Below are 12,201 nucleotides of genomic sequence, written 5' to 3'. Positions count from 1 at the left end.
CAGTTTGGAACCTCCAGGGCTCTCCCTGACCAGACTGCACCTTCCACAGTGTCCTGCCTTCTCAGGCAGGGACACATCAAACTACTGAGTTATGCTCTGCAGACTGAAGGGAGGGAATTTCTTCAAAAGCTTAGAAACATGGCTAAAATAGCAATTTGTTTTTGAATGCAGTTCAGGGAAAAAATTAATAATAACTACTACTGTTTTGCTAATGTTATCATGGAGGGCTTTTATGATTCTCTCCCATTTTTAATCACAACTTCAGTAAATGACCACTGGCCATAAAAAGCATCCAGACTACTTTCATTAAAAATAATAATCTACAGCATGGACCAGATTGACGTAATTTTGTTCACAGAAAACAATAAAATGCCCAAGGCACTGTGCCTGATAGTATTGCTATAATAAAGCTATGCTTGAAGTGTGTCCACTTGAAGCGTTGCACTGATTACAGCTCCTAGTGCTTCCCTAGTTTCAGAAAGGGAATGGTTCAGTTACCCAACTACACCTCAGGTCTTCTAAGTTTTGTGTTTAACTGAGCAAGGGAGGATGAATTAAGATGCTTACTAACCCTCTGCAAAGGGGTCAGGTGAACAATAATACGTCAGCTTTAGGGTATATAATCATCATTCCCACTCTGCATCCCCTTCCTCCTCTTCTTCTCCCTGTCCCCAAAACGTATTAAGATGGGAAATCAAACAGGCTTCATAATTCGGAAACTTTGATGGTCAAACTGTAGAAAATCTCTCCTGGTAGACTGTGAACCAAGATTTTTCAAAGACCTTCAATTCACTATACTTGGGCATTTTTCAGAGCCAAAACAAATTTCAAGGCATGACCAAAACAAGCAAAAATCTACAAACTTCAAAAGGATATTAGTATGAAAATAAGGGTTTGTATGTGTATATTTTCTTTTCATGGCCAAAACTACACACATGCTCCTAACTGAAGTCATGGGAGGTACTGATAAACTCTGCAACAGATTTCTGCATGGCAGAGACATCAGACATGGATAATTCCAATCTCAACCATATAAACCAGTAAATCTATAGCAACAGAACACAGGCCCTTAAAGAGAAGGTGCTAACTGTACACAGTACTACCAGAATGTATGGACTTTTCTGTGATTCTGAAATACAGTTAGGCTCATATGTTAAAAACTGTGAAATGAAAGGCGTGTATATCTCATGTTCTTCAAAATCATTACTGATATATGCAGTAATTACTAGCTTGTGATTTAAAAGACATCTACAGGGCACTGAAATGGAAATCAACAAATTCTGTCTAAGTGCTTTTTTGAAATTATTTGTTTTCATCATATTCCTTGTCAAATACATAATGCATTTTTGTTCTCAGCAAAACTAAGCATTTTGTACATTCTCAGCTTCTTTTTTCTTTTTTTTTCTCTCATCAATAAATATTTAAACACATTCAACCTAAAAATCTCAAGCTGCTAATCTGCAGCTTGTGTCTTGCCCCCTGAGGTGTAACTATCAATGTGGCAGTGCAGGATTGCTGGAGAGACATTAAATAGATTGTGGTTACAGTCCTACCTGCCCACAGGCCAGTCCCATGCCTCGCTCCCCCATACCATGAGGACATGATAAATTTAACTCCAGCGCATCAGCACCAGCAACCTATAACACAGGTGGAAGGACAAAAAATGAAAAATTTATTTCAAGTAATATACTCTTTCCTGTAGTATTTACTGTTCATATTAAATAGATTTCTTCAGACATTGGATTTATTTTTCTTTTCTAAGACACAAAACTATGATACCCTAGAAAAGAAGCCCGTTGATCAGAGAGAAAAAACTTCAAAAACTGATGTGGTTTCCAGACATTCTTAAGGAATTAGAGTAAAAAACAAAGTAAAATGATATGAGCAGAATAAAGAGTTGGTTCTGGAAAATGTTAAAAAATTAAATGCAATTACAGGGCCTAAGAGCAGCACTAAGAGCTTTGGCAGGCAATGTTACACAGGTGCTGCTGTGCTCTGAAGAAACTGTAACTCAGTAATAAATGTTTCCTTTTTACTTTAATGGATTCAGTCTCCAGATTTTCTGCAGGCACCTGTACTGTGCCATAGCTTTTGTCATTAAGTAAATTTGTTTCTAAAGAACAAGAGGTTAATAAAAAAAGTCTGAACAAACATATTAGTCATGCTAATTCCTGTTCATCGCCCTCTATTAGTTCCAATTAAAAGGGGAAGGAGCCGAGCTGTCCGAGGGCAGCACACAGACACGCTCCTCTTCCTTTCTGAACTGCTCCGGCTTGACACGAACATCTCTCCTGTTGCCTTCCAGTGGCTCTAACTAGGGTTTTGTTCTGCATCTGCATTTTGTTTTGCTTATTGAACTGGAGTAACTTTGCCTGCTGTGTGGCCATGGTTCAGCAGCTCCCAAAGTGCGTGAGCAGGGAGAAGCCATCCATCACTCGCAGGAGCCCTCCCCGCTCCGGCCGGCTCCGCGAGCCTGGCCATGCCGGGGCTGTCGGCCTCCCTGACAAGCTGACCTTTAGGATGAATAGGTCGTCTTCCTGCTGAGACACTGTGCTACCTTCTGGGGCTTCTGCTCTTGTGAAAGCCACATCCATTACCTCTAGGCAGGATCCTGCATGTACGATTAAACATCCCTGCTCTTCAGCTGCGCGTTCCAGGGCGCCCCAAACTAGTGCTGCTCTCCACAGGGCAGACACCAACAACTACCCAGAAGAGTGTTCTATCACACAGCTTACACATCGTTGACTGCATTTAGAGAACCACTTCTTTTCTAAAGGGGTAACATAAATACAAGCACAGATTGGAAATAAGTGCCGTAAAGTTGCGCAGCAGTATCACCGGATTTAAGAAGCAGGAGCAAAGGCACAGTAAAGCCATTCTTCCTGATCAGTTTAAAGTGGCACTGCTTCCGTCAAGCAGAGATTCCAAAATATGATTTCATGGTCAATTAGGTAAATACAGGTATAAATTGAAATAGTGTTGAAGACTGCCCAGCTAACTACTGAAAATGTTTAATTTCACTTCCCTAAGTCCCTGAAGTGACTTTTTTCCTCACAGGTTTAAAATGCTCAAAGAAAATTGAGAAGTGTCACCCTACATAACCACAGGAGGGCTTAGGACACTGAATAAAGCAACAATGATGTTGAAACATTCTGCCATATGAAAACACAAATTCAAAATATCCAAAACTCTACCCATACACATATAAAAACATATTTATAATTTAAACATTGAAATCTGAGGTAGTGCTAGAAATAATGACACAGTAATTTTTTTCTTTCCTTAAATTTGTTAATGCTATTCTTTTAATTTCCTCTAGATACTTTTTGTGGAAAACAGGCTTTAATTTAAACAGAAAAACTTTGCTTTCCATTCAGATATAGACACCCTTCTGAATGAAATTAGTGCAGTCCTGATAAGTATTTCTTATACTACTCCTTATGAACACAGGTACATGCTATTAAATAGTTTTTTCCTCCAATTGAATAGAAATTTCAGGTGCATTGTCTGTTTGCATTTCTGTAAGACTGGATTTACATTATAGAAAGCCTGCTGACTGCTATTATATATGCTGACTTTCTCAGCTATCATTTTTGAAAGTCTGTATTAAAACTAGAATAGCATTAAATGAGCCCTTTATACTTTAAATATTCAAGAGTTTTATATTCAAAATTTCTTCTGGTGCTGTCAAACTAGTGCACCTCTAGGCAAGGTAAGATCAAGTTGGCTCTCAAAGGTAGAATTAAATTTTATCAGGGCATCTGTCATAATATACAGTTTTCTTAAAATGCAAATAAAAAGTATATAGGTTCAAAAACTAAAGGCTTTCCAGGTACTGCTTAAAAATCCAAGGGACTATTTTTATGGAACAGATTTCCTTTAAATTTACATTTCCATCATTTTAATGAAAACACAGAATAAGCAAATTATAATGGACATGTTTTAAATTCTCATTTTTCACTTTGAATCTATTTCTTTCAAGAAATCCCTTACTGCAGCTCTTGTTTTCAAGGAGAATTAAAAAAAAATATGTGGAAACACATTTAGGAAACCATTACCTCAGCCATTTTTGAGAGTTCAGTCCAGTCCTCCTTGTTATAGCTGCACATGATGCTGGCAATCAGAACCTGGAAAGAGGATATATACACTATTGTGATACTGCACATTACTGTGACTCTAGACACGGACTGCACAGCCTGCTTATGGGAACTACCAGCTGTCTGCCAGGAGCTAGAGAGTGAAATGCAGCTGCAGACCTCACTGGGGACAAGAAACAGTGACCAAACTCATCTATTATATCCCTGGGTTTGGAAGAAGGTCTATCCATGTGCATTCTCGCTGTCATGTGACACAGTGAGAACAAAGTCTGTCCTGCACACAGAGCCAACCAGGACACTGTCAGACACTCTCGTTCTTGAGGTCTGAGGAATGAAGTTGTTATTTACTATTAATACAAATGACAGAAGCATTTTAACTGTTTAGACGTAGATAAGACATCAGTGCACGAGTTTATACTCCAATGTGGCAGTGTATGGACACAATATTCCAGCTGACTTCAGGAATCCAGGACATATCAAATCCAGACCCTGGAGTCTCTTACCATGCAACTTTAGGACAGAGAAAGAGAGCCAGAACTATTTTGTATCCTAGAGGCAACTGAGAGGAGACTTTCAGCATGTGGGGAAACTCTGAAGGACTGGGAGAATGGCCCAGGGAATCTCCAGCTTTTGTTATCCCATGATGACATTTTATTTTCTATACACTGACTGGCCCCAGTTCCCCAGAGCTATTCTGTGTAATTGCCTTTCTTTTTCATTACACTGAACACCTTTCAAGTCCAGATTCTGCCTCTAGCTGCTGGCTCCCTCTAAAATATTTCTTGAGGTTCACATTCTTAGGTAAAATAGGATCTAACAGGATTCTTCACGGTGTGGGGAGGCACCTAAACACACACCTTACCAGCTGCATACAGTGCTATTTACTGTTAAATTAATGTCAACTACTCCTCTGGTCAATGCCCAGTTCAAGTGACAGTGCTAATTTCCATTTAAGACTAAAATAAAATAATGTGTTCTGGACTCAAAAGCTGAAATTATGAAGTTGATAGATTTGAGGTAAGATCAGCAGAGAAATCAGCCCAGAAACTCCTGCATGAACAACTTCTTAGAAGGATGATGTTTGGAAGAAAAAATGCAACAGAAAACCATATTGCAGCAGCTAAAAGGTTAAATCAGAAAAGATAGCAGAGAACTTATTAGAAGTCTACAAGCTCAGTCTGTGTTCAAAGGAAACAGGAGGAGAGGAGAATAGAGAAGTGTCTGGCCATGCTCTTGTTTATTTGGCCCTCTTACATGAAACTTTCACATGAAAGTTTGATGGACAGGTAACGTGACATTTGATTTTAATCTTTTTGTTTTCCAAACAAGCTTTACTGTCTCATTAATAGCCAGGGTTGGCTGAATCTGTCACCCCCTCATTTTAACACTTCTCTTGAACTTTCCCATAATGCTAAGGGTTAATGACTCATTCATTTCAAACAAATACTGAAAAGTATGGTGTAGAAAAATTGTCCAACACACACAATTGCTAAAAACTGTAAACTCCCAAATTATCTGCATGAGAAGGAGGAGATATTTGGTATCTTCAGAAGGGAGGGAAACATTCTTTGAAAAGTAAGGCAAGTATGGAGAAAATTAGACATGGTGAGGTTGCATTCTACTAATTTAAAATGAAACACATTCCAAACATATTAATTTAAAAGGAAATACCACGTATCATCATCATCATTATTTCCATTGTTTTTCTCTGATGAGTCTCTACAATGAAGCCACCCACCTGCAGACTGCCCACCCACCCTCCTGGCTGCTGTTTGCAGGATGGCAGTCTGGTGAGAAGGGAAGTGTTTGATGAAGTGCCTGCCTTGCCTGCAGGCGCCCATTTGTGCTCACCTCTGGCATAAATATAAGACCAAACTCTTCATTAAGCACACACAATCATTACTGCCCACGCTTTTATTCCCCTCTGACAGGGAAAAAGAGTCCTTCTCCTATACCATAATTTTTTAAATAGGGAAAAATCTTATATAGCTGTACAGGTCAAATGTTAATGAAAAAAAATCTGCTCTGTGTCCTATTTGAATATTCAAGATAAATTGAGGGCTCTGGAAATAAACAGAAATCTCTTTAAAAGGACTTTAATTTTTTAAAAGCAAAAAGTGTGACAAATCTAAGAAATTATATATAAGAAAAATTTAAAGCAATTGGAATTTATCTAGAAACAGTATCTTGTCAAATTCATGCTTTTTATAAACCAATTAAAAGAAAAGAAACAACCCAGCAGCTCAGACACTGACAACATGATAAGGATTTTCACAGTTGCAGTCACAATCCAAAGTACATCAGAAATCTGCTCAACTGAGCTTTAAAACAAACCAAATTTTTCATTGGGGAAAGTTGTAAGACAACAAGGGCAGCTGACTAGATTCATAAGTAGTTGAGTTAGGTTACATCAAGTGTTACTAATGCAATTTGAAAATTCTGCTGGGAGTGTACAAAAGAGGAGGAACATGATCTGTGATGTTTCAAAGAGCTGTTAATTAAGACAACATGTTTATTTAATATTGATAAGTTTTAGGATTCATATTTAAAATTAAGCCCGTACTTTTTGACAGAACCAGTGGTTTATAATAACAAAAATAACTGAAAACAAAAATTATATTTTTGCCATGACTGTTCACAGGAAAGCCATGCTCTCAGAGGGATTAATGAAAATTTAAAATAGTAGGGATTATTTTACGGTTTCCTCCCCCAGTGTTCTCTTGTAACTTGAAAATGAACTTATTTCCTAGGTGAAACAATATCCCCCAGCACTCTGTGCTAACAAAACTGTCCTATCTCAAGTGACTGCTCTTCCCCAAAACACCTTTACAGTCTCTTCATTTGGATTCAGTGCCCAACAAAAAGAAATAATCACTGTTGTGTGCGAACATTTAGGGGAACTATCGGTGATGCCTGAAGTCCGGATCTACTCCTAAAATCACACATGGAAATTTATAAAGAAAAAATAGACTATTATCACTACCTAAAAGAGAATAGCAAGAACAAAGTAAGAATTCCAAGTGATAACAGGCAGAGTTATATTGGAAAGTAATAAATGAGAACTGTATCACATTACAGCTTCTATATCTCTTCTCACTCATCTTTTCAGTGCCTACAATGCCATGTACCAAATTACCAACCCCACAAATTTAATAGCCCCAAACAGCTGCTATCTCATGGAAATCCAGCACATGGCCCAGCCCAGAAGCATCTGCAGAGAGCACATCCTTCCTTTTGATTCCTCAAATTTTCAGTGGCAACCTGACGTGAGCTTAATTACAGTGGTTTGAGCCACAAGTGTGAGGCTGCACACGCTTCCCAGCTTACAAAAGTAGACTCTGACAGATCTTACAATGAAGCTGCTGCTAAAGTGTGGTAAGTGGTAAATGAGGGTTGACTAAATTGCAGCTTTGTCATAGCTCGAGTGTGGGCTGCCTGCAAACTGTGCATGATTGAAGCACAGTGGGACCCCCGGCCCATGCCTTATTCCAGACCACAATCATAGCTGGTGGATGCTGTTCCCCCTTCTCCTCCATCCAAGCTGCTCTTTTGCCTGTGGTGGGAGATGCTGCTGCCCCGCCCCACACAGCAGCCCTGCGGACTCTGTCCCTCCCTGACCATCACTGTGACACATGTCACCAGACAAGGGCTTTTCACTCCACACTATGTGACTGACAATTTCTCCAAATGCCTATAAAGGGACAGATGCACGTTTGCAAAGCCACACACTGCTCTGTGTTCAGCGTTTTCCTGATCATTCATGGAACAAAGAGGTCCTCAGTAAAACTTGCTTTTTGTTGGAGGGAAGGGAGGTGGAAAAGGGAGGGTATGTAATGTACCAGTTAGGACACCATTATAAGATGAATATACTGTAGCTAAAGCAGTAAAAAGCTACATTTCACACAATTCTGTGACTAATGCATTAGTAGTTGTTCTACTTAAAAGAATACTGACAAGGTACTTCTCATAATCCTTAAAGTATTTTTCTCCCTGTTTATAATAATCCCCTGGAAGCTTAAACTAGAATCTATTTCCCTTGTGAATGTTTTTTTTTTCTCATCCATTATCTCTATGTGGATGTCTCATGAATGCAATAGAATGAAAAGAAATAATAAGGATGAAGTTTGCCACTGTGTATGTTTTCAAGTGATCTTTCTTTCCTAGCACACAGAATTCACTGCAAGAGGTTGCATAACAAAAAGGAGGAGAAAAAAAAAAACAACAACTGGGTCTAGTTTGGGTCACATCTATTTAAAGACAGAGAGCAGTAAAATTCTACGTTGACAATTACCATTTGTCCAGTACTGCTCTGCAGGGAGTAAGGGAGTTTCAATACACTCAAACAGCCTGAAATAAAGTCTCAGCTGTCTGGATTTAAATGTGAACATTGTCAATTCCTGCAAATTTAAGAAAAATTCTCAAGATACAGAATGAAATCACAATCCTCTATCCTCATCCCTGTGATAACCATATTTATTTTGGTCATCACACACACTGGCCAGAGCCTATATCTGTTCTGAATCTCCTCTTCCAGCCCTGTGCATAATCTCTTTGCACTTCAGGAAACCCAGCCACCAAAATTTCTGCTTGCTCTTCCCTGCCTGTACCTTCTTACAGCTGCACCAGACTTGAGGGCAGTTCTGCATCATGTCGGAAGATGCAGGCTCAACAGCAAAGAGCTGCCTGTGAGGGAGTAACAGCAGCAGCACAGGACTTTTGGGTTGTTCCACTCAAGATGTTCCACTTCTGAAGACTCATACCAACAGCCTTGCTCTCTAACCCTGCCTCTTACACAGTATCAGGTTCAGGATGAGTCCCAGCTTGCCACATTGAGCCAGCAGAAAAGTTCTTGGAGGCTTGGTGCTATCCAGTGCCACCTCTGGCCACCCTCTGGCTTCTCAAAACGGTCACTGGCTGATGAAATGATCCTCCTCGAAAAAATAGAGTCAGAATTACCAATGTACAGAACACTTCTAACACCCACTGCACAAGACAAGAGTACAAGCACAGCAAACATTCTGTACTGCACAAATACACTCAAATGTGCAGTATTGAAAAACAACAGGAGCACAAACATTTGCTGCTATAAAAATAACCCTCTGGAAACCAGCCTGATTTTGATGCCTTGTACACTCAGCCTGCTTTCTCTTTTCGTGTACATTCTTGTAAATTTTGATTTGTTGCAGAACTGAAGTAAAAATAAGCTTCTTATTAAAAACTACCTAGAACATCAAATCCCATGCAATAAGAAAGTTAACGATTGTAAAACCTGTCATGTCTCTGAGAAGCAGAGGAATTATCTTGTTATCAATTTAATAATGGAACACTGAAGTAAATGATGCCATCCACTGACACCAGTAACACTGTCTCTCCTGGGAAATTCATGTTGGTAGGAACTGTCAATCTAGATGGATATGGACATATGAAACATTGTACCTTCAGTCCATAAATCTATTCTTTCTGCACTGCCTTAATAAAAAGATTCTGCATGATGATAAAGACAAGCAACGCAGAATGCCTTGACACTGCTGACCTGCAATTCTGCTTCTCTTCTCTCTTCTTTTTTTTCAGGAAATTTACTCTCCAGTAAATAATTTAACAATCTCTAACCATCCATTGTTTTCCTCCTTCACTTGCACTTAAAATACCTATGTTTTAGTATATGAAAATGAGACAAATAGGGGATGTTAGTATGTTTACTATTCAGATGTAGCATACCTTTGGAATAAAGCACTTTCTGTGTCTTGCTACTTTATAGTGAGAGCTTCCATTTGTTTCTTAAAGGAAGGGGAAATTAAGATACAACAGAGCAACACAAAAATAGGCCAAACATTACCAGCACACAACTAAGTTTAGAAAAATGATTATAAAAGTTTAAAAATGCTATGATTTGCTCTATGTATTACATAGAAAAGCCAGCATGAGCAGCAGAAAAAACCATAGATTCTAATCCCAGGCTAAATGGACATGCATCTTTTTAAAGGTAGTTATTTTCATATGATGACTCTGCTTCTATCAATGAAATCCACTTATTTAATGAGATTATTTGATGGATTTCAGTGAGTACACTGGGCTACAACTTCAAAATCAGGCCTAGAGTTGTTAGGTTCTAACACCCTCACACAAACAAAACCCAAAGGCTATGAACAAACCTTTTTCTTTGCAAAATAACACAACTTGTGTCTTTGATGGGAGCAGAAAGCTAATCAGGTTGCACTTTCGAGCTTGCTGTACCTGTAGAAAAACAAGGGATCTGCTTGGTTTTGTAAGTGCCCCTCTACCATGTCAGATTCAGCCCTGTGTCAGCGCTACCAGGGCAGGAGAGGAGCTACCTTGGCCCTGCTTACACAGAAATGTACAGGCACACATCACAGACATGGAAACATGCATAAATAAAAATGAAAAGTGATCTAATGAGAGCGCTGCTAATTCACAATGCAACTGAAAAAAGGTGAATGGTCAAGAAAAAAAAAGATCTGATGCATCCCTCATGACTCAGGGCACTCTAATTAAGATGTGGCAACTTCTGAAGATTGAAAAGGGAACCATGGAATAAGAATTCCCCAAAGCATTTGTACAATGAAAGAGAATATAGCACCTGTATAGAGCCCTTCAGGGAAGCTCAAATATTTAACATGACTAGAAGAAGTATGTCCATTTTATGACAGACTGTTGAAAATTTCAGTACTTCAGGTAAACCCTTCAAATTACATTGAAAATTACCTATGTGGCTAAAGACTTCCCTGGAAATTTGATAGAATCTCTGGGATTTTATTTTTCATAGGAAACCTATCCTAGTTCAACCTCTAGTCTCTTTGATAATGAGTGAAAACAAATATATGAGTACATGGAAATAAAGGCTGAATCCAAGAGAAGAGTGAAGACAGATACTAATTTTTGGCAGTGTTTCTTTCTAACAAAGCCTGCAAGCCCTTGTGGAATTGGCATGCCCCTGCTGTATTTCTGTGCTTTCCACTCTGATTTAATATAAAGAGAAAGCAGAGGAGGCCAATACATTATTGGAGAAGCTAAAAGAAAAGGGATATATCTAATTCTATGATATTTCAGACACATGCTATGACCTGTAGCAAAAGCTTTTCACCAGGGTGCTGACACATTATTGATTCTCAAGACCACATAAGAAAAACAAGGCTGGCAAAAGGCTGCACAAATATGTGAATTTTTTCCTCCACCTTTAGAAATTTTTCTCTTATCAAATTCTCTGCCCAGATACAGAAAGTCCTTTTAACCACAGTTCTTTGAGCACCTCGCTAATTGTTGCTCTCTATTTCCACAATAGCACAGGCAACTCTCGGCAGGGTGCCCCTCTGAGAGGGGAAGCCAACTGGAGACAAAGATGTTCAAGGCATGTAGGCTGTTCCCACAGAGGGAATGAGCAGCTGCTGACTGAAAGGAACCCTCAGATCCCCTCCAGACCTTGGCTGCCTCTAGATATATACAGATATATTTCCCCAATTACTCAGCAGCAAAGCTGCTTAACTTATTAGAAAACAAATTCAGCAGAAAATATAAAGAGACAAAATACAGAATTAATAACTTCATCACAGTTTTGTAACCCCTGCACTCTGTCAGCTAGCAATTCCCCAGGTCAAATCTGTCTGTTTGCATCTCTGAGAAGTCCATCCTATCTCTTCTCTTGTTCCATCACCCCCCAGGGCTTCTTTTAATTCACTTCCTTGGATTTTGAAATCTCAAGAAAGCTAGCAGTATCAGTGCTAGTAGAGGAGAAAATTGTGACTTAGAGAGCAGAGAGAAAAACCCCTCCCTTTTTACACCTCAGAGCCCTGTGATCTACTTCATCATGTGACATTGCTGGTGCCAGAGGGATGCTTGGAAGGACTAAACGATTTTGTCAGCCAGGTTGCATCCTCCACAACTCACCCACTCTCTCTCTGTGCACCATTATCCTCCTAGTGATACACTGAAAACCAGTGACAATTTACCTGAGTTTTGCAGAAAAATTCAGTCAGGCTTTTCTGAGAGGTGAGGGTGTGGTAGTTAAGAAGATATGTAGGAACAGGCTATAAGGCTTGTCCCATCTTCAGGATGTTATCTGATGGCTTTAAATGCCACCTGCATGGGG

General features: G+C 39.3%; 1 protein-coding gene across 3 annotated transcripts in view; it reads right to left on the bottom strand.

Moving 5' to 3' along the window:
- Positions 1–12,201, bottom strand: part of DPYD (dihydropyrimidine dehydrogenase) — a 329,698-nt gene that overhangs the window by 101,492 nt on the left and 216,005 nt on the right. For 2 of the 3 annotated variants that reach the window (XR_008483657.1, XM_054285597.1), the window contains exons 15-16: positions 4,059–4,127; positions 1,554–1,637 (exon numbers count right to left, since the gene is read on the bottom strand). Coding sequence is in view for 2 of the 3 variants with exons in the window: in XM_054285597.1 (XP_054141572.1) it covers positions 1,554–1,637; positions 4,059–4,127 (153 nt within the window). In the remaining variant the exon portion in view is untranslated. Of the gene's footprint in view, positions 1–436; positions 666–1,553; positions 1,638–4,058; positions 4,128–12,201 lie in introns of those variants that run through there. The other variant, XM_054285598.1, reaches the window with a different exon arrangement.

The sequence above is a fragment of the Melozone crissalis genome, unplaced genomic scaffold (genome assembly GCF_028551555.1).
Source record: "Melozone crissalis strain CALT ecotype California unplaced genomic scaffold, PUWL_Pcris_2 ptg000045l_1, whole genome shotgun sequence".
NCBI lineage: Eukaryota > Metazoa > Chordata > Aves > Passeriformes > Passerellidae > Melozone > Melozone crissalis.
Note: the sequence above shows the minus strand (reverse complement) of the source record. Positions and strands in the feature narration are given on the sequence as shown.